Source organism: Rhinolophus ferrumequinum, chromosome 3 (assembly GCF_004115265.2).
Source record: "Rhinolophus ferrumequinum isolate MPI-CBG mRhiFer1 chromosome 3, mRhiFer1_v1.p, whole genome shotgun sequence".
Taxonomy (NCBI): domain Eukaryota; kingdom Metazoa; phylum Chordata; class Mammalia; order Chiroptera; family Rhinolophidae; genus Rhinolophus; species Rhinolophus ferrumequinum.
In genome coordinates, this window is record NC_046286.1 from 3,713,290 (window position 1) to 3,738,574 (window position 25,285).

Below are 25,285 nucleotides of genomic sequence, written 5' to 3' on the forward strand. Positions count from 1 at the left end.
AATGGAGCCATTTTTAAATGGAGCTAGGGCAGCCTTTCTAGAGGAACTGCACTGCTCATCTTGTTCCTTGAAACTTCAGACTGGGCTCTATCACAATTGTTTACAAACAATTGTTTGTAAAGTTGGCAGGAAAGCAGACATCCTGATCACAAGGACTGATGGTAACAGACCTATCTGAAGATAGAATCAGTAACCCCTCTTATATAGCTTGTCAGCACCAACAGGAATTTTTTCTTTTCATGTAATTACTCCTTTTGTCTCATAAAACCCCCTAGATTTCACCCTATAATTAGGACACTATTTGGGTTTCTGCCTGAATCTGTGCTTCCAAAATTGCAATTCTTATATCCAAAATAGACGCTTTGCTTCTTCAACTGGTCGTTTTTTGTTGTTGTTTTTTCAGGTTGTCATACTTAACCTTTCTAAACCTTCATCTAGCTTGCAGATAAGATATGTAAAGCACTGGACACATGGTAATAGCTCATTGAATTTAGATTATTAAACTGAGATAATGCACGTGCAGATAGTCTGAAAAACAAAATACTCCATAAATGGAAGCAGCAAACTCGCCATGGGTTCGAGGCTCCGACGGTCCTAAACCAGTTCAGCACCAGTAACAGCGCCCAGGTACGGAGGAGGTATGGTGAAAGGAGGAAGTTGCAGAGGAAAATCGTCTACCCCTGAGCCTCGAATCCCAACCGTCAGGTTTCCATGGAGCGTAAAGCTGCCTCCACGGTCCTTAAATTTGGTGAGAAATGCCAAAATGACTGGGGAATGCGCAGATGCGCCCACTCTCTCATCCGCGTGAGGGCGCCAGCTCCCACTTCCCAGGCCAGTCCGACTCCGCCGGGAGACACCGCAAACGAGCGTCCAATCGAGCTAACGAGTGCGCTCCCTACTGCAGTCGCTAGGGGGCGCTCGTCCTGCCTCTCGCCCTGCACGGGTCCCAGTTTGCGCACGCGTGTTTCCTTTTCACCAGCGTCCCGCCCTCTCCAGCAGTTACGTTCGTGTGGCGTGTTCAGGCCAACTTCTGACGTAGCGTGCGGCGGCCGGAGCCGTGCGGAAGCCCCGCCGACTACGGCTAGAGGAGGGGTGGGTAAGAGGAAAAGTGAGGCCGGAAGTGTGACCAACCCGCCTGCCTACCGGGCGTCCGCGGAGCTAGAAGGAGAGGCGCTGGCCCGGCGGGGTGTGGCCTCGGGAGGCGGAGGGCGCTGCGATTGGCCCTCCGTTGTGGCGACGGCGACTATTGGTCCCTGCGGCGGAGAGAGGTGAGTCGGGTGGCAGCCGTTGGAATTCAAAAGTGGCGGGTGTGGTGCAGAGTTGGTGGCTGCCGGAGCCCGGAGCGCGCGTGCTCTGCTTCGCGAGCAGGCGAAAGAACGCCGGTCCCGGGAGCCCCGGCGCCCTGGTCCTTCCCATTGCATCCCCTCGGCACGTGTGGCATGGAGCTGGACATGGAGCCGCAGGTGAGTAGGGGCCGGCGCGGATTTCCTGTCCCGGAGAGCCGGGATGACGGCCGGCCGCCTCCGATGATAACAAGACCCCGCGTCCCGGCTGGCCTTGGTCCAGCCTGCCCGGAGGGCGAAGGCCTGTGCGACCCGAAGTGAAAGCCTGATTGGGGTGGGTTGAGGAGAGCAATTGGACACCGTGAATACTGTACAGGTAACACTTTGGAGGAGTTTTGCCGCACAGAGCAGCAAAGAAAAAGGGTCAGGAAACGCTGGGGTTGCAAGAAATAATAGCATATGTTGTACACTGATTGGAATGATCCAGTAGAGAGGGAAAAGTTGATGGTGTAGAGAAGGATTGCGGAGGCGCTGTTCTTGAGTAGGTGAGGGGGTGGGATCTGATGCACACGCCGAGAGGTTGCCTTAGGAGTAGGGAAGTAGGTATAGGAGGGGTTGGATGAATAGCTGGTTTTATAGGTTAAGTGATTGTGTTTACTGTGCAAAGTTGGGAGTTATCATGTCTGGCTTTTTATGTAGATGGGAAAAAAAATACTGCACTCTTTGGAATTGTCCTGAATAAACAAACCTTTGAACACATTTTTTGAACCCTCACAAATTCCAGGGAGGTAGGTATGCCTAGGTTCCGTTATGATAGTGCAGCAAGAATGAACCGGCAGGGGTTATAAAATAAAATCAGTGTTTGACCTTGGAATAGTTAAAGACAAATTTGGTTTTCACACTTTGATTAAAAATATGGTTTTTACATTTGATTAAATTAAAATAAGTATACTTTGTGCACATTTCTTCAGATGGCAGGGGAAAAAAATGCCACCTCCACCGCCCCCCTTATTTGTATGGAAGCCAATGGTTTGTACATATCCCAGTTTAAGTATTCCGCCACTGATGGACATCTGATTTCATTCCTTTAAAAATGTATTGAGTCATACCACACAGCGGACATTGTACTAGACACTCTAGTTATATGTACAGTTGTGAACAAAACAGAACAATTGTTAAAATTGTTCTATTTTATTAGTTATGGTTGTTAATCTCTAAATTAAACTTTATCATAAGTATGTATGTATAGGAAAAAACATTATATATAGGGTTTCAGGCATCCACTGGGGGTATTGCAAAGTATCCCCCGTGGATAAGGGGGGGCTACAGTGCTTGGTTTCACGTAATCCAGCCCCTCCTTGGCCTTCTATCAGATAGATTTCTACTTTGTCCTTAAACACTTAGAATAGCCCCGCTAAACTGAGTCCCATGAGAATTAAGCTCTGATGCCCTAAGGCACCCTTTGTATTGAGTGAATTAACTTCTCTCTTAGGCACCTAGAATGTTAAGAGCTGTATACATCCTTGGGAGAATTGAGAAAATAGATCACTTTCTGTAGAGCTTAGTTCTCTTATGGTACTCCAATTTGGAAAGGCTGCCTTAGAAAGTAAGCTCTGGGAAGGCAGGAACTTTATGTTCATTACTCTCCAGTACCTAGAATCACGACTGGTACAGAGCATTCTTTCAACAAATGTTAGCGTAAAAAATCCTTGTTGCATGGATGAATGAAGGAATGATACAGTCTCTCTGCCTGTGATATACCCCTCCTCTACTTCTATTCATTCTTCACATTGCTCTTAGTTCACTTTTTCAGTACAAATCTAGTCATATTATTCTCCTGACTGAAAACCGCCAGGGTCCCTCTTGCGTTCAGTAAACCCCAGACTCTTTTATCATGGCATACCGACTGCCACAATCTTTTCTTTTCTGCCTCTCTTCTCATCTCCCCGCTTTCTATGTAATTCCCTGTGTTCAGCTGAACAGAACAATTTGTCATTCCTTGAATATAGTCTTCCTTGCTTTTTAACTGGAATATTGTCCCAAACCCATCAAGCCAACTCTTTCTCAGCCTCAAAGCTTGGCCTGAAGATACTTCTTAGAATCATTCTCTGACACTCTCCCCATCTAAGCTAGATGCCCACCCCCTCTTCTGGGATCCTTTTAGGATAGCGCTAGGTAAAGTTTTAATCATCTCTTTTAGTGCTTCTCTTCCCCACTGTCCCATGAGCACACTGAGGGCACAGACCATGCCTGTGACTCCAGAACCTAGATCATTTCCTGGCACATAACAGGCACTTAGTAAACACTGCATGAATGAAGTAAATTGAAGGGCAGAGAGAGACTGGCCTTGGAATTAAGTTACCTATGGTGAAAATCAGAAGTCGATCTGTACATGATGCTTTCCTGATGGTGGGATAGAGGGAGGGTGACAGCTTGTCCCGGTTTGCACAGGCATGATCTGGCTTTAGCCCTAAAATTCCTGTGTCCTAAGAAGCCCCGTAGTTCTGGCCAAACCCGAATGGTTGGTAATCATGGGGTGGGCAGAATCCCCAGGCACTGAATTGGGCTGCTTAGAGGAGAGGCTCTCTCTTTCCCACTGCCCCCAGCTTACGCCTCTACTTTGGTGGTCTCCCAACTGGGCACGCTTCTTCCCAATCTTCCCCATGCAAGTCAGCCTATTACAACTCATTTTTATTCTTTATAATAGGTTCTTCTGCATATTTTTCACATGCCTAATCAGAAACTGTATCTGGCTCTCCATGTATGCAGGGCTAAAGCCCCGACTCCCCCTCAGCGTGGCGTCAGCCCTACGAGGCAGTGTGGCCTAGTGGTTAAAAGCACGGCCTCCAGAACAGACTGTCTAGATTCTAACCCTGGCTCTGCCTTTTACTGGCTGAGGACCTTAGACAAGCAATTTTACCTCTCAGTACCTTCCTTCCCTCCTCTGCAAAGTGACGCTAATAATAGCACCTCCTCTGGGCTGCTGTGAGGATTAAGGTGATACAGATAAAGCATTTAAAACAGTTCCTGGTAAATGTTACCTGCTCCTCCAACCCAGTCTTCAGCCTATATCCGCTCTCTTCCTTGTTTGTTATTACCAGCTCTGGCTAAACGGGCCTATTGATTTCATTGCCATCCCATGCGTGTGTTATGAGTTTATGCTATCTAAAAGAAGTGTCCATTTCTCTCCGCTTACTTAAGTAGGGTAGCTTAGACTTAGCTGAAGGCCATCCTCCGTCCAGCTTCTCCCTTAGAGATTGCTCCCACTTTTGCATTGTGTTCCACTCCTCTCCGTGTGTTTTGGCTGGCACATAATCTGTGGCCCATTAATGCTCAGTGGTGATGTTAATAATTAGTATGGAGGGTCAAAAGGGAGAGTTCTTTGGACATTTGGATTCCAGGGTGTTGTCTTCAGCGTCTCTTTTCCCAGCAGAGATCCCCCTTGTTGGAAGTGAAGGGGAACATAGAGTTGAAGAGACCCCTGGTCAAGGCTCCTTCCCGGCTGCCTCTCCCAGGAAGCAGGTTTAAAAGGGGGCCTGACCAGATGGAGGATGCCTTGGAGCCTGAGAAGGTGAGCTGGGTTTGGAAAGCTGAGAGAGAGAGAGAGAGAGAGAGAGAGAGAGAGAGAGAGAGAGAGAGAGAGAGAGAATGAGAATAAACCAATCGGGGAGTAACTGTGGACCCCGTTCTTGTCTTTCCCTAGAAAAGGACACGAGTCCTGGGCACAACAACCAAATTTGCCACGTCCTACCCCAGAGCACCGGCCCCCACCGCAGTGCCACAGACACAAGGCCAGACCACAGGTGGGCTCTAGGGGTTGGCAGAGACCAGCGCTGTCAACTCACTTTTTTCTTTTCTTTCAATTGTAGCTTAATTTGAATAGGTAATGCATTTCACTTGTTTCAAAATTCCAAAGGCACAAAAGTTGTTACACTTTTGAAAAGTCTCCCTCCTACTTCTGTCCCGACCACCCAGTTCCCCTCCCCAGAGGCAACTGTGTATCCTTCCAGGGATATTCCATGGGTATTCAGGCAAATACAGACATGTTCCCCAACACTTTTTTTACACATATGTAGCATGCTTTACACACGGCTCTGCTCCCTTGCTCTTGGCATGTTCAGTACTTTCTGGTCCTAGGAAGGATATCTTTAGGAGGTGGCCGGACTTAGGGGACGAGGGAAGTTCTCTTACTTCTGATCCTCAGAAAAAGCAACGGCTCTGCCACTGGCCGAGCTAGAGGACGTGCGACCCTGAGAGTGATCGCTCTACTTTCTCCTCTCCCATCTCCCGACAGCGCCAAAAGTTCCCAAGAGGACAGGCCCCCGGTGTTCCACAGCTGTTGCCACAGGTATTAGCCCTTAAGAGCTGGGGCTGAAAAGGGATTTGTGGTCTGGTAATGGAAGAATGTGGAGATGGAAGGACACTGGTGATATAATTCCTTATGTCAACTCCCGTTCACTAGTGTTGAAGAATCAGAAGCCAGGCCCTGCTGTTCCTGCCAAGAAGCCTGGCAGTAGGTGACAAACACAACCACTGGGTGAGAGGCTGGGATAGGGAAGAGGAGGTGGTGAGTACCCAGGAGAATACATTTGGCCTCTTCCCTTTCTGGAGGAGAAGGAGATGTAACATCAGATGTGGAGGCCCTAAGGGCTGGGAGGGAGGAGAGACACAGAACCAAGACTTCTTGACTTTTGTCCTTTCTGTGCCCATCTTAGCAGCAGCTGCTCCTCCCAAGCTGGGAGGGAAGAAACCCAGCAAACGTCCAGCCTGGGACTTAAAGGGTCAGTTATGCGACCTAAACGCAGAGCTGAAATGCTGCCGTGAGAGGACTCAGACCTTGGACCAGGAGAACCAACAGCTGCGGGATCAGCTCCGGGAGGCCCAGCAGCAGGCCACGGCCCTGGGGGCAGAGCGCAGGACCCTGGAAGGGGAGTTGGCCCTGAAGCGGGCCCAGGCCGAGCAGGGCCAGCGGGAGCTGGGGAACCTGAGTGCCCGTGTCCTGGAGCTGGAAGAGTGGCTGGGCACGCAGGAGGGCTTGGTGCAAGAGCTCCAGAAAGAACAGTTGGAACTTCAGGAAGAGCGGCGGGGACTGGTCATCCGGCTGGAGGAGCAGGAGGTAAGGGCCAGCCTCTCACCAAATGCTGACTCTCCTTTCCAGGTTTGGGCTTAGGATCAATCCTTGACCACCCCTGCGCTCTGCGTTGTACCCCAGCCCTGTCCTGACTCTGTCTTCGGAGCTCCCCCAGATGTGTGTCTCCCATACTCCTCTATGCCCCTCTTTCTGGCTGTCTTTCTTGATCAGAACCCCCTGCATTCTTTCTTCCTCTTATGTCCACTCGACTCCTTGGTGAGCACCAACTAGATTGAATTACTTGCAGTCTCTCAAACGATTCAGTTCTCGCTTCAGGGCATTTTGCTTCAGGACATGCGCTTCCTTCCCTCTTTGTGGAATGTTCTCTCTATAGTCCATGCTTCCCTTGGTTCACTCCTATACTATTGTGTGTCAGCCTAGTTATCTTCCTTGTGAGCCGTCTGGACATGCCCAGAGCACTCCGTATTCTAATACCAGGATTCCGGTTTTCTTACCTTATTTTTACCAGACTGGGAAGTCCTTGGAGGCAGGGACTACCCTTCCTCCACCCCTCGCCCCATCATGACTTGCTCTTATTCTTGGTTGTATCTTGCCATCTCTGTCTGTTCCGTTCTGGGCAGAGGAGGCTGCAGGCATCAGAAGCAGCACTGTCAGACAGCCAAGCGGAGGTGGCATCTCTGCGCCGGGAGACCGCAGCCCAGGCGGCCTCACTGGCTGAGCGGGGAGAGCGTCTCCATGGGCTAGAGATGGAGCGACGGCGACTCCACAACCAGCTACAGGAGCTCAAAGGCAACATCCGGGTGTTCTGCCGGGTCCGCCCTGTCCTTCTGGGGGAGCCCACCCCACCCCCTGGCTTCCTCCTGTTTCCCTCTGGCCCTGGTGGACCCTCTGATCCTCCAACCCACCTCAGCCTCTTCCGGTCTGATGAGCGGCGTGGGACCCTGAGTGGGATGCCAGCTGCTCCCACGCGCCATGACTTCTCCTTTGACCGGGTATTCCCACCAGGAAGTGGACAGGACGAAGTGTTTGAGGAGATTGCCATGCTTGTCCAGTCAGCCCTGGATGGCTACCCTGTATGCATCTTTGCCTATGGCCAGACGGGGAGCGGCAAGACCTTCACCATGGAGGGTGGGCCTGGGGGAGACCCCCAGGTGGAGGGGCTGATCCCGCGGGCCCTGCGGCACCTGTTCTCTGTGGCCGGGGAGCTGAGTAGCCAGGGCTGGACCTACAGCTTTGTGGCGAGCTACGTAGAGATCTACAATGAGACTGTCCGAGACCTGCTGGCCACAGGGACCCGGAAGGGCCACGGGGGTGAATGTGAGATTCGCCGGGTAGGGCCAGGGAGCGAGGAGCTTGTTGTCACCAATGCCCGATATGTTCCTGTCTCCTGTGAGAAAGAGGTAAGCCCTGATGGGCACTGGGCTGGAAAATGGGGAGCAGTGGGTAGGGGGACAGAGATGGAGTGGAATGGAGAAGGGAGCAGTGAAAGGTGAAGGGTGAAGGAAAGGGGAGCTGTAAGGACTGGTTGCCACATTCAGTTTTGGCCGGTGGGCTGTGAGGTCCTTCTGCCTTAACAGAACCAGGGAGTGGGGAGGAGAGGCAGCTTGCGGGAGCAGGGGTGTCGCTGGCTCCCTGACCAGGGATCTCGGGTCTCGTTTCCTACTGCTCTCCTTGCTTCCCACACTAGCCACACTGGCCACCTGGCTCCTCAGCCCGCGGGTCACTCGTGTTTCAGGGCCTTTGCTCGCTGTCTCCTTTTGCCTGAATGTTCCTTTCCTGCAGTGGCTTGCTCCCTCATTGCCTTAAGATCCAGCCAGCCTGCCTAAACTTGCAGCCTCACGTTACTTACCCTCATGATACTCCTTATTTTTCTGTTTGATTTTACTCCTTAGTCCTTGCAGATATGTTGTATATTTTACTTATTTGTCTCTTCACCGCCTAGAAATAAAGCTCCAAGAGGGCGGTGCTGACCCCTGTGCATTGCCGTACCTGACACCACTGTGTACTGACCTCTGCCTGCCCTGCCCTGCCCTTCCCCATCCAGGTGGAGGCTCTGCTCCATCTGGCCCGCCAGAACCGGGCTGTGGCCCGCACAGCCCAGAACGAGCGCTCATCCCGCAGCCACAGTGTGTTCCAGCTGCAGATCTCTGGGGAGCACACTGGACGAGGCCTACAGTGTGGGGCCCGCCTCAATCTTGTGGACCTGGCTGGGAGCGAGCGTCTAGACCCCGGCTTAGCCCTTGGCCCTGGGGAGCGGGAGCGTCTTCGGGAAACACAGGCCATTAACAGCAGCCTGTCCACACTGGGGCTGGTCATCATGGCCTTGAGCAACAAGGTGGGAATGAGGCTGGGTCAGGTGGGGCCTGGAGCTGACCATGCTGAACCCGATCCTAGCCTAGTCACTTGTCCCTCTCAACCTGCTAGGAGTCCCATGTGCCATACCGGAACAGCAAGCTCACCTACCTGCTGCAGAACTCTCTGGGTGGCAGCGCCAAGATGTGAGTGGAAAGGGTCGGAACTGTGATGTTGGGGTGAGGGGTGGGAAAGGGGAAACGGGGTCCAGGCTCCACCAGCCACTAATGCAGGGTTTTGGCCCCCTTTCCTCTCTCCACAGGCTCATGTTTGTGAATATTTCCCCACTAGAAGAGAACGTCTCCGAGTCCCTCAACTCCCTACGCTTTGCCTCTAAGGTGCGGTTACCACCAAGCCCAGCCTCTGTCAGGACCCCTGGGTGACTGTGGGCTTCTCTGTCCCAAACCCTTCTGTCCTTTAGGCCAGGGGCACATTGATCCAGAAAGGATTTATGTTGGCCAGGCGTCTGGGGCACTACCCACCTAGATCCATTTTTTTTAAATTAGTTTCAGGTGTACAAAAGAATGCACTAGCCATTTCATCCCTCACAAAGTGATAACGCCCCCCCCCAATCTATTGCCCCTCTGACTGATATATTCCATTGACTCTATTCCCTATAGATCCATTTTTCACCTGTTGGCTTTTTAGGGATTTTTAAGATTTTAAAAAGAGGTGGTTAAAAGGTCAAAACTACATATAAAGCTATATACTACTCCTGTCCGCCCCATGCTCCCCACCTGTCATTTTTATCACTTATCATTTTATTCTTCGAATGTTTGCTTTTGCAAATACAAGCAATACACTTGTGCTTATTCCCCTCCTTCTTACATACGAGTAAAAGACATCTCTCTCCCTCTCTTAGATTTATGTTATTCTACACTTTATTTCGCCTAACAAGACAACCTGAAGATTACTCCCCACAGGCACACAGAAATCATCCCATTATTTTTATATTTGCCTAGGACTCCACTGTGGATACACTGACGTTTATCACCTCTATTAGGCACTTGGATTGTTTCCGCCCCTCTTCTGTTACAAACAAGGCCATGTTGACTAACCTTGTACATATGTCATTTTCTATTTGCTTACTTACATCTATCTATCTAGGGAAGGATTCTTTGAAATGGGATTGCTGGATCAAAGGAGATTTAGAGGTTTTTCCAAATAGTGTGAGTTCAGGCTCCAAACCCCACGAGGGTTAGCCATGGCCATGGCTATGAACTCTCTAGGAGACTTATGTTCCCTCCTCTAGAGCTGAGTCAGAAAGTTTCTTTACAGTCTGCCTCTGGAGGGAAATTTTTTCCCTGAGACTATACCCTGTGATGGGTTCTGGCTTTAGTAAGAGTCTCTGATCACGTGTGCCTTTCTGCCGCACTCAGGCTTCAGCCTGTGTTGTTGCCATGGAAGTAGTCAACCGCCTTCGCACCCTGACCTGGTCTTCTGCTTTAATCAGGATTTACCTTGCTATCTTGCAAGTTCAATTAAAGGTATATCAAATCGTTGACACCCAACAACTTGAACTCTTTAATATCCTCTAATACCCAGTTTATATTACATTTCACCTGATTGTCTCAGAAAATGTCTTTTATACTTTGGTTTGTTCTGATCAGGATCGAAGCAAGGGCTACTCATACTATTTGGTTGAAATGATCTCTTAAGTTTCTTTTCATCTATAACAACCCTGCCTTCTTTTATGGCATTTATTTGTTGAAGAAATTGGGTGATTTGTCCTATGGAATAACTATATCCTGGATTTGGGCTGGTTGCTGCCTTTTTCTTCCATAATTGTTGTTGTCTTAGGAGTTAGGTTTAGAGGCTTGATTAGATCTGAGTCAGGTTTAAATTTCTTAGCAAGAAAACTTACATGGGGTTGTACACGTTCTATTGCATCATAGCAGGAGGCACCTAATATCTAGTTGTTCCACTTTCAATGATATAAAAATTGATCGTTGGATTTGGGTATTGTCAGCCTGATCTATCCATTAAAAAACTCCCTATCAACTTTTTTACCTAGTGATTTGATCAAACAATGATCATACCTAGGTCTATTGTTTCATTGAGTTAAAATGGTGATGATGATGATGATTTTTATTTTTACTTTTTAAAAAGTTTTGGTTTTTTCCTATTTTTTCTTTTTTCTATTCTTTATTTTACTTTATTTAAAAATGATTTCCTGATTTTCTCAGTTCTACTTTAATTAGCCCAGATTCTTCTATAAAGTGCTTCCTATTGCCATCTATTTGATTACTCTAAAATTCAGTCCATATAGGAAAGTTGGGATAAATGTTGAATTCTTTATCAATTTTAAGTATACATTGATACTCTAGCAACTTCCAAAGGTAAACAGTGAGTTTTTATCAAGGGGTTATCTTTACAGATGCTTATGTATTTGATATGTGTCCTTGTCAGTTGTCATTCATTCTTTTTATGCTCAAATTACTCCATCTTTGTCCAGTGGGAGCTCTTTCAAATTGACTCTTGTGTCCCTTAGGTCCCCAGTAGTCTTTATTCTAGGTTCATCTTGTACATTGCCTGCCCTAGACTAGGAATCATTCATTTTCCAAGGAGCCTTGGTTCCTAAATGAGTGTTGGTATTGTTCTATCTAGTTTATTCAGCGCTAGTGATGGGAAGGATTTGGGGTCTCTAATCCACAGTATTGCTAGAAATGAAAGCTCCTTCTCTGTCTGCTCCTGTGTGGTGGGGCTCCCATCCCTTCTCAGGCCTTTTCACCACTTTCAGACCTAGTGTGCCTAGTGGACATAGAACCAACCATGGGGATTGGGAGGTTGATCTTGGGAAACCCAGCCTGTTGGTTACTCTGAAAATTTTTTTATCCTGTCTAACCCCCCTGCCCGCAGGTGAACCAGTGTGTTATTGGTACTGCCCAGGCCAACAGGAAATGAAAACAGATCCAGATCCTGGGGGTTGGGGGGTTGGGGCTGAGAGGGTGATTTGGGGGGGGAAGGGGGGGCACTGTGTTACCTGGACCTATTAAATAAAGAAAAGTTTTTTGGGTTTTTTTTCAAATAAAGGTTTTATTAGCAATTGCTCAAGAAAGGACATATTTTTCACATCTGTAAATATGGGGCTGTGGATCTGTCCACTCTGCCCAGCAATTTGTGTTTTGCAGTGCAAAAGCCTGCACTTTGCTTTTCTCCCTGACAAGCTGTACCCTGAGTGGCCTTCAGCTCCCATACTTTCCTGGTTGTCCACACCTACCATGTTTCCCGGAAAATGAGATCTAGCTGGACCATCAGCTCTAAGCCCTAATGCGTCTTTTGGAGCAAAAATTATAAGACTGGGTCTTATATTAATTTTTGCTCCAAAAGACACATTAGAACATTAGAGCTGATGGTCCGGCTAGGTCTTATTTTTGAGGAAACACGGTAAGAGGTGTGCCCACTAGCTATCCACAGCCACTAGTTGTTTCCCCGCTTGCCACAGGCCACCCTAGCTCCGGAAAGGTGGCCACCTGAACCCAAGGACGGGACTGACACACCCTCCCATTAACTGCTGGCTCTTTCCTCCCGCCCTTTCCCGGCCTTCGCGTTCGAACGGCCAGGCCTGGCCCTGCCCGCTGCCCATTGGCTGGCTCTCGGCGGCGTCACCGCCTGGGTTCTAGCCCTCCTTGGTCGGCGCCCCGGCCCTGGAAGTGCGGGGCGGGGCTCACGCCCGCCGAGACCGTCGCGCCAACAGCCAACGGCCGCCGCCCCAGAAAGGAGGGGCTCGGCCCTCCCAGGTGCCGCGCGCAGGAGGGGTCACGCGTGCGCAGAAGCTAGGGGGGACAACTTGCCACCTAGAGGGTGGGGCGGGGGCAAAGGCGGGAGAGGAGGGCGGGGCACTAGAGGGAGGTGGGCGCGGAGGGGGCATAGGGAAGGGTGAATGGAAGGCGGGGTCGTGAACTGGGGTCGGGGGCGGGACTTGGAGTGACCATGGAGGTTGGGGGGGCAGTTAACGGATGTGGCATGGGGCTGGGGCCAATCCGGAGGGCGGGCTGCCGGGAGGCGGGGGATTCCCTCCTGCCCCCTGGGCGGGTCTCCCTTCCGAAGAAGGGGCTTCGGGGATTCCCTTTCCCGCCAGGTCAGACTGTCCGCCCGCCCCACCAACGGAGAGGCCGCCGCTGGCTCGGCGCCCTCCAGGCCTGTTGGAGGTGAGGGAGGTGGGGTGAAGTAGTGCCCGTCCCCCCGCCCCCCGGCTCCTCCTTCCCCCCAGTCCTCCCCTCCCACCACCCTCCCCCCGAGCCAGTTTGTCCCTCCCCTCCCCTCCCCTCCTTCCCCCCGCCGCCTCCTCCTGCCGCTGCCGCTGCTTTGGCTGCTGCGTCATACGCCCCAGAGCCGCCGGGACGGAGGGGCTGGGCCTGGGGACCCCCCGGCCTCTGCCTGCACGCCCCCCGACGCCCAGACGTGCCCTCCCGGCGCGGGGGGTTCGCCTCGGTCTCCCACGTCTGCCTCTGCCCAGCTCCCGGCGTCCCCAGCTGTCACTGGTAAGGAGGCGGCGGGAGGCGCTCGTGGTGGGGGGGGAGCAGGGAGCCGGGGGTCGGCGCGCAGGGCGCCAGCGGGAGAGCCTCGTCGCCCTGGCATCGGGTCCGGCTGGGCCGACTGAAGTCCCCTGTTGGACTCGCGGTCGTGGGTAATAGAGACTGGGACTGGGACACGCCCCCCTCCCGGGGCACTCAGGGAAGTTATCTAACCCGAGGGCAGGGAGCCCCGAATTTGAGGGCGACCTGACATAACCTGACATCAGGATAATTGTTCTGAATGAGACACGCGGGCCCAGGGAGGCAGCTGTTTCTACTCTGGAAAACATCGCTGGAAAAGCTCCCAAAATACATCTCTGGGTAACAGAGCACCCCAATTATGATACCTCTAAACAGCAGGAGAAGGTGACAGTAGAAACTGAGTGGTAACCTTTGCTTCTGCAACCATTGTTTCTGCTAAAATCTCAAGGCCAGGATATAATATCCCAGGGGAGGTCTGGAAGCTGGGAAACTAGAGAACTAGGTTGGGGGTGGGGGGGGCCGTTAGGGAGAGGAGAGGCAGTCACCAGAGTTGGGAGAGCTGGAGTCAAGAAGCTTGGGAGGGGTGCTGATTGGTTTCCTATCCAGGTGTCTCAGGGATTTGGAGACTGGTGGGGGGGGGGGGTGTGCAGCTGCTTCAGTCCTTGACAGAAAAATAGGCAAATAAGGAAGGTTTCTTGGCTTTCATAACCTTCTCCTCCCATTCCACTTCTGGCTAGGCCCCCCCCAGGATGCAATGGCACAGCCTCCCCGGCTGAGCCGCTCTGGTGCCCCCCCACTTTGGGACCCAGCTTCCCCTGCTCCCACCTCAGGCCCCAGGCCTCGACTTTGGGAGGGTCAAGATGTGCTGGCCAGATGGACAGATGGGCTGTTATACTTGGGGACCATCAAGAAGGTAAGACCCTTCTGACCTGTCACCTCTCCCCATTCCCCTTATCTAATGCTGATTCCCATTTCATCCTCTATGCTCACCCATTCCAGGTGGACAGTGCTCGGGAGGTGTGTCTGGTCCAGTTTGAGGATGATTCCCAGTTTCTGGTTCTATGGAAAGACATTAGCCCTGGTGAGATCTTAGAGGCCTGGGAGTGGCTTCCCATGGAAGACAGAAACCTGGCTTGGGGGAGAGAAGGGGACCTAAGGACAGGTTCCTTGACACTGTGTTCCCTCATAGCTGCCCTCCCCGGGGAGGAATTCCTTTGCTGTGTCTGTCGCTCTGAGACTGTGGTCCCTGGGAACCGGCTGGTCAGCTGTGAGAAGTGTCGCCACGGTGAGAGGGCAGGACACCTGAGTGGTCCAGCTTGCCCTAGGCCCTCTGGGCGGTCTCTGACCCTTCCCACCAGGACTGGTCCTATGCCACCTATTCTGGCCTCCGTCCCCAAGCTACTGCTCTGGCCAGTCTCCTTGAACCTATAGTCTCACTCCCTTCCAACATAGGAAAAGGCAGCCATGGAATGGGGCTGTGTGAGCTTTGCAGGCAGAGGGTGGTTCAAATACTCCCTTTTCAAACCATAGGACTTTGGGCAAGTCCCTAAACCTTTAGGAGCCTCAGTTTTCTCACCTGTAAAATAAGGGTAATACCCCTCCCCCTCCCCAGGACCATGGTCAAGGATTAATGAGATAAGATTCTTCCTATCCTGATACCTAGCACACGCAGGTTTGCAATGCAATAAATGCTCTACCATCGATAATATCATTCTTCAGCTTATCACCAGGACTGCCATGTTCCAAGGGCCCCAGCCCCAGGAGAGGGAGAGGGCACATCCTGGGTCTGCCGCCAGTGCATCTTTGCCATCGCCACCAAGGTAAAGGCATCTTCCTGTGGGAGCCTCCCACCCACAGCCTCTCCCGAGTCTTTCTCTCCCCACCCCTCTGAAGCAGCCTGCCGGTTCTCTCTCTGCAGAGGGGGGGTGCACTGAAGAAGGGCCCCTATGCCCGAGCCATGCTGGGCATGAAGCTATCTCTGCCATATGGACTGAAGGGGCTGGACTGGGATGCTGGACATCTGAGCAACCGGCAGCAGAGCTACTGTTACTGTGGTGGTCCTGGGGAGTGAGTAATGAGGGGGCGGGGTTAATGAATGAGTGACAGTGTGGTGGTGGGGGAACCCCAGGGAATGGAGAAAGAATGGTGAGGGGAGTGCTGAAGGGGGTGGGAGTAGGTGGTGAGCAGGGTTGGGGCAGTTAAGGAGGGAGTGTCTAGAGGTCACCAGTCCCGTGTCCCCTTCAGGTGGAACCTGAAAATGCTGCAGTGCCAGAGCTGCTTGCAGTGGTTCCATGAGGCCTGCACCCAGTGTCTGAGCAAGCCTCTCCTCTATGGGGACAGGTGAGACCAGGGCACTCTCCAGGAGCCCAGGGGGCCCTCTTGTTCTCCCCACCCTCTCAGTTCCCCCACACCCGCCTGCCCCAGATCCATTCTCTTCCCAACCTCTGGAGTGTTTCTCACTGATTCGCCCATCCTTGGGTGCTTGTGAGTCCTCCAGAGCATGGTATAGTTTTCCTGTCTAAGGTATGTCCTCTCCTTGCTCACATCCAGGTTCTACGAGTTTGAATGCTGTGTGTGTCGGGGGGGCCCTGAGAAGGTCAGGAGGCTACAGCTTCGCTGGTGAGCTGGATTGGGCATGGCCTGTGTAACTCCTCTCTCAACACCCTGTTTTTCACCCTACCTGCCCCAGCCTCCCACTCGGGACTCCCCTGGCTTTTGTAATGCTTCCACAACCTTGACACCTCAGTGTTTCTCCAGGGTGGATGTGGCCCATCTTGTCCTCTATCACCTCAGCGTTTGCTGTAAGAAAAAATACTTTGATTTTGACCGTGAGATCCTCCCCTTCACCTCTGAGAATTGGGACAGTTTGCTCCTTGGGGAGGTAAGGAAGAGTGAAGGTTTGGGTGTTAAGGTGGAACAGGGAGATGTGAAAAAAAGGGAGAGGGAAGAATCAAGCTCCCTTGAGCCCATTTTCCCTCCCTTCCCCCAGCTCTCAGACACCCCCAAGGGAGAACGTTCTTCCAAGCTCCTGTCTGCACTCAACAGCCACAAGGACCGGTAAGTTGAGGAGAGGCTCAGAAAGAGATGGAGGTGTGGAAATGGAAGCCTGGGAGGGGAGGCACTGCAACTCAGCTGGAAGGTCATCCCTGGAAAGGGCTGAGTAGTGGCGGAAGAGTGATGGCAGCACTGACCCTGGATCATTTTTCTTCTCACCCCAGCTTCATTTCAGGGAGGGAGATTAAGAAGAGGAAATGCTTGTTTGGCCTCCATGCTCGGATCCCTCCTCCTGTGGAGCCCCCTACTGGAGATGGAGCTCCCACCAGGTCACTGGTCCAGGGGGGATGGGGAAATTCTCAGGGTATTAATCGGGGTATATGTATGGAGATGGGGAGGTCTTTGGGGTGTCCGGGAGGGGGCTGGGGGGATAAGGAGGCCTCTTACAGCTTCCCTTCAGGGCAGGGCCCTGGGGGAGGGGTCTCACGTCCCCTGGGGAAGCGCCGGAGGTCGGAGCCAGAGCCCCTGAGGAGGCAGAAGGGGAAGATGGAGGAGCTGGGGCCATCCTCAGCAGTGCGCAATCAGCCAGAGCCCCAGGAGCAGAGGGAGCGGGCTCGTCTGCAGAGGGCACTGCAGGTACATGGACGGGGAACTCCATGGGCAAATGGTGGCATGGGAAGGAATCAAGGATTCTCTCTCAGTCCCTTCCTCATCCTTCTAGGCCTCAGTGTCTCCGCCACCCCCCAGCCCTAACCAGAGTTACCAGGGCAGCAGCGGCTACAACTTCCGGCCCACAGACGCCCGCTGCCTGCCCAGGTCAGTGCTCCTCCACCCTCCAACCGGATGTTCCCTTAGAACCTCTCCTCCAATTGTACTTACTCTGGATTTTCTCACCAGAATTCTTGTCCCTCCTCCCCTTGGCTACCCACTGCCTGTCCTAGAGACTTCTAGAACCAGTGTCTGGTCCCCAGTGTCCTGGGGATGGGGTTCCGTGGGGGCAGTGTTTGAGCTCTGCCCCTCTCGGGGGGAGCATCCTGTTCCCCCACGTCAGGTCTTGCCTCTCCTCTCCCCAACCCCAGCAGTCCCATCCGGATGTTCGCTTCCTTCCACCCCTCTGCCAGCACCGCAGGGACCTCTGGGGATGGTGAACCCCCAGACAGGTGAGATTCTACCCCTTTACCTGTGACACCCCTCTTCGCCTCTGTTCTTAAGATCCTCAGTCTCCAACCATTTCTTCATTCCTCTAATCCACTTGTGGCCTCCATTTCTCGTCAGTCCTTATTGTGTCTGGACTCACAACTGCCTTTTCTCCCTAGGTCACCCCTGGAACTTCATATTGGTTTCCCCACAGACATCCCTAAAAGTGCCCCCCACTCGATGACTGCCTCATCTTCCTCAGTCCCAGCCCCCTCCCCGGGTCTTCCTAGACGCTCAGCACCCTCTTCTTCCCTGTGCCGTAGTTTATCTCCTGGGACTGGGGGAGGAGTGCGAGGTGGGGTTGGCTACCTGTCCCGAGGGGACCCTGTCCGGGTCCTTGCTCGGAGAGTTCGGCCTGATGGTTCTGTGCAGTACCTGGTTGAGTGGGGAGGTGGGGGCATCTTCTGAACAGCCTGCCTCTACCCACCTCCCCATTCACACACACCGGCACTTTCACACCCTGACCTCTGATCTCACCTACAGCTGGGATGTACCTGGGGAGGTAGGGGGTAGTTCTCCCTACTGCCTAGGCGGAATCCAGGTTGGGGGGAAGGGGAAGAGGCTCTCTCTTCTCTTCTCCCTTGATTCCTGACCCTTCCATCCCTCTTCCCATTTCCTTTGATGTTATTTTGTTACAGCTTTTAAAATATTTTTAAAAATTATTTAACCCCTGGGGATGGAGACTGAGGAGGGGAGGGATAAGGATCCCAGACTCTGTATGACTGAAATAAAGATAAACAAATCTAGCAACTCTTGAGTCATTCTGAAAGATGAGAACAAAGGCACTAGAAGCACTGATCTTCCCACCCAAATTCACATACATGACAAGAAAAGGCAAAAGCCAGAAAGAACCAAAGATAGGATTTATTAAGGGCCCACGCATCACCTGGAAGTCAGAGAGCACTGCAGTCTATGAGGGAATATGGCAGGAGCAGCGCCGGCTCATCACGGCAGGGCTGTGCTCGAGTCAGAGCCTGACTCCGTAACCTGGCGCACCCAGTGCAGGTACGGGGAGTTTCCCTGCTCCACAGGCAGCGCGATCACCTCAGCCACTTCATAAGGGTGCACAGAGCTGTGAAAAAGATGGGGGGGGTCACTCAAAGATTTACCCGAAGGAGCCCAGCCCCTCAGACTGCCCAGCACGTCCCACCCATCTCAAAGTTCTCACCGAACAAAATCTGTCAAAGCTGGAACCAAAGAACTTTGTGTTTTAATCATCTAAGGGACAAAGAAAAACATGGCTGAATCAAGGGGTGGGATTGATTTCAGGATCTCAGATGAGGGGTAGGGGTCCAAGGGCTCAGGGAACTGAGGTTTTGTGGGGTGGGGGTAATGTTTCTCACCATCAGCACCTCACTGTCTTCCTCAATCTTTCCTTTCCACTCATAGCTGAAAAAGGCAAAGAGAGTGTTGTGGGAGCAAAAGTTTTCCCCAAGAGAAAAGACTGCCAGCCAGCCCCCAGTTAGTTTAACCCCCAGTCCTATGACTCACATGGATGTAATCTGAGGGATGAGGTTGACACAGGCTGCCAGGCGCTTCTCCACCACAGCCCTGAAGGTGAAGAGATAACCCCATTCAGAGCAAGCACCCCATGACCCGAATTTTTGCACTGCCAGCCCCGAAGCAGCTGGAGCTGCTGGAGCAGGGAGGAAGCAGCGGGAAGGCAGTCTTCTTCCCCACCCCCAACTCCCTTCCTGCTCATCCTCTCTCCACACTGGGGTCCCCACCTGGCGATCTCCTTGGCGACCTTCTCGTTGGGGCAGGTGACAAAGGCTGCAGAGACCGAACCAGGTACATAGTCAGAGCCCGAGGCCGGCGGAGGCCGGAACGGGGGGCTTCCTGAAGCCATGGACAGCAGGGCTCGGGGTAGCAACTGAAGGCGGGAGGCCAGAGGCAGCAGCGCCGGCATCCAGAGAAGCGACAGGAGCAGAGCGGCCTGGTAGCAGGAGGTGAATTCGGTGTCTCCCCACAAAATGTCCCAGGAAACTGCGCCCACCCCAGGAACTCTTCGCTTGCACAGACACTAAGGCTCTGCCCTGCCTTTTCTGCACCCGGAAAGAAAAGGTCCCTGAAGCTGGGAGATAAACCTGAAAAATCAAGGCAAAGGCACTGTTTTCACTCCCTCCTCAGGGGCCAACCTCTTTGAGATTTTGGGTGCGGGTGGTGGTCGAGGCTTCGAGGACCGGAAGGGGCGGGGCCGGTCACTCACCCCTCCGCCGAGCAGGATTGCGGTAGCCCGCACCCCACTCATGCAGCCTATGTTGGTAGAAGAGGGTTGAATATCAAAGGTCACACGTAACGTCGAGAAAGGACCCCAAGCCCAGGAAGAGCGACCTCTTACCTGGGTGGCAGCAACGTGATAAGAAAACAGCGCACACCACGTGAGAGTAGACGCTGGACCACCCGAGTCTCCAGAACCAGCCAATCCGGCCCTCACGTAGCCCGATTTGCCCCGCCTCCTGGTGAGGGAGGAGCGAAGCGGGAGCTGACCAATCCACAGCCAGATATTCAGCGGTAAACGGCAAGGGCACGCCTGTTTCCGTGTAAACCGGAAACCGCCAATTGCAAGCGGAGGAGAGCCGCTGCGCCGTTCCACTGTCACGTGAGGGGGCCGGTCCCTTGGGCAGCGGTACCTCAATGAGTGACGCGAAGAAGCCAATCGCAGGCCAGCCCCGCAGGCCACGTGATGAGAGACCTGGCGCTAGGAAAGTGGTGCTGGAGACACCGCCGACTGGATGCGTCAGGTTGTGGAGTGAAGAATCATCTTTAGACCCCAGAGAGTGCCTACCGTGTTTCCCCGAAAATAAGACCTAGCCAGACAATCAGCTCTAATGCGTTTTTTGGAGCAAAAATTAATATAAGACCCGGTCTTATTTTACTGTAAGACTGGGTATAATATAATACCGGGTCTTATATTAATTTTTGCTTCAAAAGACGCATTAGAGCTGATTGTCCCGCTGGGTCTTATTTTCAGGGAAACACGGTAGTAATAGCTCCTACACTGTTCCCAAGGCCTGGATGGAGGAGTAGGAGGGTCTGAGAAGATTGAACCTCGGGGTGAAGAGAGCGCCCCCTGCCCTTTTGGTTAGGACTGACATATGCCTGGGTTTGGGAATGAATAATGATAATCTGAGGAGAAGCCAGCTGTCCCTAGGTAGGGGGGCGTGATTAGGCAGGCCCCAGCGTGGCAAGACGATGGCTTGGTGAGGAAAGATGCATTTTAAAAGGACAGAGTGAGACCCTGTAAATGGGATAGAGGATGATGAAAAGGAGGCTGAGGGCGGCTCAGCCTTCTTAGCTGAAACCCCAAAGCTGGAGCCAGACTGGTGAATCGGGGGAAGAGGAAAGATGAGAGCTGCAGGTTGGGATATGGAGAGGACACCAGGAAGTGGTGATGGTCCTTTTGTCCCTTACCCCCTTTTTATGTCACTCTCCAGGACTGGTCTACCTGTCAGCCTCGGGTTCCCTTCCCGTAACCCATCCCCCTAGGAGCCAGGACCTGTCCTACATAACCTCCCTTGGGCCCAAGCACATCCAGTGACCCAAAAATGGAGAGAGGGGCCAGAGAGAGGAGAAAGAGGTAGGAGGAAGCAGCAGAGAAAAAGGCTCTTGCCACTCCCCCTACCCAATATTGCCCCTCCTTCCAAGGTCTGGGGTCTCTGGTCAGCTGGGTGGGTGTGATTGGGCATTTCCCAGGCTGATGTCAGAGTTCTCTCAGACCTACCTCTCTGGGATTGGGGTCTACTCGAGAGCTCTGTCTTTGGGTTGGAGTTTGTCTCTGAGATAGATCGCTGTAAGATCTTTCAATGTTTGCATTGGGATCTTTCTTAGGACTGGGTTTTCTTTAGGATTTTGTTTTGGGGTTTCTGTTTCTGGGTCTGTGGTCACTCTCCAAGGTCTTTTGAACTTTATGAGTTTGGGGGTGCTGAGTTCTCCATCTCTGGGACTAGTTGAATTCTCTCTCTCTCTCTCTCTTCCCCTTCCCCCCTTTCTCCCCATCACCTCCAAGGTCTGGAATTTTCTGTCTCTGAGTTATCAGTCTCTGAGTGGGCAGTTTCCTTTCTCTGAGATCTAAATCTGGGGTCTCTGATATCTCTCTCTGAGTTCTCTAATTCTAGGTCTGGGTTCTTTCTGAATCTGGGTCTCATCTTTTTCTTTGAGTCCTGGCCTCGGGTCCTGGTCCCTGAAATCACCATCTGAGTCTAGAGTCTAAGATTTCTGTGGTTATGGAGAACCTTTTTGAGGCTGGAAACTCAGATTTTGACCTTTGACCTCTCAGGGTGGTCTGGGGTTTTTTTCCCCTCCCCCTGAGATTGAGGTCTATTTTCCTCTAGATTTTGGATTTGTGCCTCGGATTAGCCCCCCCCCGGGGGGGGTGACAACATACCTTTCTCTGTGGGTCTGGGGTCTGCATCTTTAGAACTTCCCTTTCTCTGGTGTTTTTGAGTCGGGGGTCTCTATCTCTCTGGTTCTCACTGAGTAGGGGTGGGGGCTGCAGAGTCTCTCCTCCTCCTCCTGCTCTCTCCTCTCTCGCTCACTCCCCCGCCCCCCTCTCTCTCCCTCTCTCTCTCTCTCTCTCTCTCTCCCGGCTGCCGCCGCTGCCGTTGGTTCCTATTCTCCTCCTCCTCCTCCTCTCTCCTCCTCTCTGCTCCTCTCTGCTCCTCTCTCCTCCTCTCTTCTCCTCCTCCTCCACCTCCTCCTCCTTCTCCCCCTCTCTCTCCCCCTCTTTCTCTCTTCTCTTTCTCCCCCGTCCCCCCGCCCCCTCCCCCCAGGCCTGATGAGCAGGTCTCGCGCGTCCATCCATCGGGGGAGCATCCCCGCGATGTCCTATGCCCCCTTCAGAGGTACGGTGGTGAGGGAAGGGGGAGGGCCAGTTGGGGGGGGGCAAAGGGGGGAGGGGCAGGGCGGAGGAGGGGGCAGAGCCGGGGCCAGGAGGGAGAGAGGAGGGCTGGGAAGACAGGGATGGGAGCAACGGGAAGGAGGGATTGGAGGCTAGAGGATAGGGGTAGATAGGGACCGGAGGGGACAGGAAACTGGCCTTGAAGGGGGCTGAGGTGAAAATGATGAAGGGGAAAGAGATCGCCAGAAAGGGTGGGAAAATAGGATAGGGTTGGGGGGAAGAGCTGCAGAAATAATTTGGAGGTGGGAGCTTAGCGATGAGGAAAATATCAAGGAAACAGAAGGACAGAGTCAGGAGACGGGCTAGGAAGGAGAAAGGAGAACGGGTGAAAAGAGAAGCAGTAGAATATTGTGGGGGGGCTTAGAGAATGGTAGGGGGTAGAAAAAGAGGAGGATGGAGGGAGAGAAGAAGGGGCCAGATGGAGAGAGAGGGAGGCAGTGGGGGGGGGAGGGTCCAGATGGAGGGAAGAGAGGAGAGGGAGTGGGTTGGGGGAGGAGAGACCAGGGCAGGGGGAGGGCCAAATATGTGTGTGTTTGGTGTGGGGGGGGCAATATAAGTAAGATTGAGCAATGGGAGTAGAGAGGCCGGTTAGACTGCCCCGGACTCTGACCCTCATGAAGGCCCTCCACCGGTGTAATGTAACCCCTGGGGTCTTACCTGCTCCATTCACTTCACCACTTTTACCCCCTCCCCCACCTCCAATCCTTATTTCCATTCCCCCTCCCTCCTCTGATGTCCATCACCTATATCTTTCCCCCCATATGGTGTCCGTTCCTTATATGAGTCCCCCTTCTGTCCTTCCCCTATATCAGTCCCTTCTCTGGTGTCCCTCTCGTTCCCTCTCTTCTGCCTGGTAGCTCCTACATGTCTGCCTCCTCTTCACCCCCGCCTTCTTGATCCCCTGGTCCTACTCCTCCTATTAGCTCCACCTCGTTTCCTCTGCTCCATGTCTAGTGGGGCCCTTCTGATACTTGTCCCTAGGGATTTACCATCATTCCTGCCTCCTCTTCTAGATCCATCCCTTCCATCCCTGTTACCTGTCCCCCAGCCCACCCTCTATTCCCTACCCTTCTCCCCTTCTTGTCGCCACAAGCCTGTGATATCCAATTTCCCCTAATGCCCCAGCTTTTATCACCCATTCCTCTTTTCTTGTCTCTTCTACTTTCTGGGGTGTTGGACATTTGGGGTGCAAAGACACAGGTTTTGGTGGGTGGATCAGAGCCTACAAGAAACCCGCCTCTGAGCCCTGTGGGATTTCTCATCCTAGTACCTCTTGCCCCTTTCTCAGCTGTGTTCCTCTATCTCTTGCATCTGCCTCCAGAATTTTCCTTACTTTAAGTCCAGACAGTGTGTGTGTGTCCAGAGTTGCTCCTAAGCTAAGTTCTTGCGTGCTTCCCTGCTCCCAGGGAGGTGTCCCCTGAAGTCTAACCTGCCTCCCAGTGGCTGCAGCCTGGAGCAGTCCCTCCCCTAATGATGGTGTGTATCAGCAGATTTCTCCTCTGGGGGTCCTCAGAGTTTGAGCGCCGCGGGCAAGTTGCCTGCAGTGGCCGCACTCTCAGAGCCTTGGTGATTTCTGTATCTAGAAGGTATTCGTTAGAGTCTCCGAAATGGCATTGAGATAGTGAGACTTTCCAAACATTGGGGTTTCTAGATGTCTGTATTCTGGGAATTCATCTCTGACTCTGATCTACAGGTTGGGTACATTTGAGGCACATGTTTGTAGACAGAAAAGGGCTAGAGTTTTCAAAACTCTCCTATGCAGGACATTCAGTTGGAAAGAAGCTCAAAGACCAGTTCTTTTCTTGCATTATACTCCTGATTAATTATTCTGTAAAGATAACAGAATTTGATGTTTCTTGCTCTAAACTCTCACACTGTGATACCTTAAGCCTATTTTCTATCACTGATTTGATTTCTCTCTCACTTCCATAGGGTCTGTCCCCTGTGTCCCTGTGATGGTTTGTGGCATTGGGGTTTAAAGGAGAGGAAGTTTGCAGGGATGGGGTCGCGGGAAGAAGAACAGCAAAGTGGGGAAGGTGACCCTGGGGGCATTTCTGAGCATGGGCGACCCTTGGCCTACTGTTCTTTTCTAGAAGTTTTGTCCCCGTGCCCAGCTTTAATCTTTGGAGGCTCCCTCTATGTCACAGGCCTGGATCTTCCATTCTTCCCTCCCCTCTTCCTTCCTCAAACTCCTCACTGTGCCTTGGGAAGGTTCCTAACCCATGGAGACTTGGTGGGGCAGGTGCAGTATTGAATCTTTGATCTCAGCATGGAATGGGGGAAGAATCCAGTCAGTCTCTGTTCATTCAAACAAGGGCATCTTTCCTACCTCCTCGCTCCCAGTCCCCCCACAGCCAAATGCTGACAAGACCCATCCTCCCCCTACCACCAGAAGAACCAGAACTTTCCCCAAAGGATGAGCAGGGTTGGGCTAGCAGAGGAGGGAGCAAAAAAGAGAAGTGGAGGGGAGGCCTGCTCATGTCTATGGCTCTGAATAGATGAGCTCCCTCATCCATCTCTTTTCCAGATGTTTAGCTCTCAGAATCCCATGACCGAAATGTTTCTACACCCCCAGTCCATCCTTCTTTCCCACAGGTGTGTGGCTTTCCTCTTATTCCCTTGCAGGTGGGTCGTGCCACCTTCCAAGTTCTTGTCTTCTGCAGTTATTTGGATGCCCTCGTCTTCCCAGACACCTGCCACCAACCCCTCTGTGGATTTTTCTTCTGCCAGTTTTGCTGCCCTCACCTTTTTATTTTTTTGAAATGGATGGAGAGCTTTCACCTTTCTCTGCCTCCAAACTTGTATGCTCTCTATCATGATATAATTCTCCTCCTGTGCCACCCCTCTATATTTCTTCTCCCAAGTCCACAGAGCCCCCTGTGATGCGATTCCCCTCCCCTCTTTTACCCCAGATATAGAAGCTTATCTTTGTTCCTTTAAAGTCACCCCCAATTTGATCTCCTCAAGG

General features: G+C 52.5%; 4 protein-coding genes across 19 annotated transcripts in view; 3 read left to right on the forward strand and 1 right to left on the reverse strand.

The window, feature by feature from the left end:
* The first annotated feature begins 1,016 nt into the window (after positions 1–1,016).
* KIFC1 (kinesin family member C1) lies at positions 1,017–11,659 on the forward strand. 2 transcript variants are annotated; one of them, XM_033103616.1, is made up of 11 exons: positions 1,017–1,268; positions 4,717–4,854; positions 4,987–5,086; positions 5,578–5,631; positions 5,746–5,796; positions 5,999–6,399; positions 6,996–7,775; positions 8,420–8,710; positions 8,800–8,873; positions 8,990–9,065; positions 11,587–11,659. In XM_033103616.1, the coding sequence occupies exons 2-11, from the start codon at positions 4,828–4,830 to the stop codon at positions 11,629–11,631; spliced, it is 1,899 nt and encodes a 632-aa protein (XP_032959507.1). In that variant the 5' UTR covers positions 1,017–1,268; positions 4,717–4,827; the 3' UTR covers positions 11,632–11,659. The 2 variants fall into 2 exon arrangements, with proteins under 2 accessions (XP_032959507.1, XP_032959505.1); XM_033103614.1 differs by lacking the exon at positions 1,017–1,268 and adding an exon at positions 1,302–1,463 and having other exon boundaries at positions 6,002–6,399.
* Positions 11,660–12,588: 929 nt separating this feature from the next.
* On the forward strand, positions 12,589–18,167 carry PHF1 (PHD finger protein 1). 2 transcript variants are annotated; one of them, XM_033103612.1, is made up of 15 exons: positions 12,589–13,211; positions 13,964–14,139; positions 14,226–14,307; positions 14,416–14,511; positions 14,946–15,046; positions 15,145–15,293; positions 15,471–15,566; positions 15,777–15,845; positions 15,984–16,107; positions 16,216–16,283; positions 16,445–16,549; positions 16,670–16,856; positions 16,942–17,036; positions 17,303–17,380; positions 17,537–18,167. In XM_033103612.1, the coding sequence occupies exons 2-15, from the start codon at positions 13,981–13,983 to the stop codon at positions 17,823–17,825; spliced, it is 1,698 nt and encodes a 565-aa protein (XP_032959503.1). In that variant the 5' UTR covers positions 12,589–13,211; positions 13,964–13,980; the 3' UTR covers positions 17,826–18,167. The 2 variants fall into 2 exon arrangements, with proteins under 2 accessions (XP_032959503.1, XP_032959502.1); XM_033103611.1 differs by having other exon boundaries at positions 12,592–13,211; positions 17,300–17,380.
* A 98-nt stretch (positions 18,168–18,265) lies between these two features.
* On the reverse strand, positions 18,266–19,895 carry CUTA (cutA divalent cation tolerance homolog). Of its 2 annotated transcripts, XM_033102467.1 has the most exons (7): positions 19,759–19,776; positions 19,627–19,673; positions 19,145–19,353; positions 18,909–18,968; positions 18,761–18,806; positions 18,586–18,635; positions 18,266–18,489 (listed from the first exon to the last, which is right to left on the reverse strand). In XM_033102467.1, the coding sequence occupies exons 2-7, from the start codon at positions 19,666–19,668 to the stop codon at positions 18,363–18,365; spliced, it is 534 nt and encodes a 177-aa protein (XP_032958358.1). In that variant the 5' UTR covers positions 19,669–19,673; positions 19,759–19,776; the 3' UTR covers positions 18,266–18,362. The 2 variants fall into 2 exon arrangements, with proteins under 2 accessions (XP_032958358.1, XP_032958359.1); XM_033102468.1 differs by lacking the exon at positions 19,627–19,673 and having other exon boundaries at positions 19,759–19,895.
* Positions 19,896–20,979: 1,084 nt separating this feature from the next.
* The window catches only part of SYNGAP1 (synaptic Ras GTPase activating protein 1), a 32,022-nt gene continuing 27,716 nt past the window's right edge, over positions 20,980–25,285 (forward strand). For 11 of the 13 annotated variants that reach the window (XR_004422671.1, XR_004422669.1, XR_004422667.1 and 8 more), the window contains exon 1: positions 22,156–22,261. Coding sequence is in view for 7 of the 13 variants with exons in the window: in XM_033102702.1 (XP_032958593.1) it covers positions 22,195–22,261 (67 nt within the window). In the remaining 6 variants the exon portion in view is untranslated. Of the gene's footprint in view, positions 20,998–22,001; positions 22,262–25,285 lie in introns of those variants that run through there. The other 2 variants (XM_033102705.1, XM_033102701.1) reach the window with 2 other exon arrangements.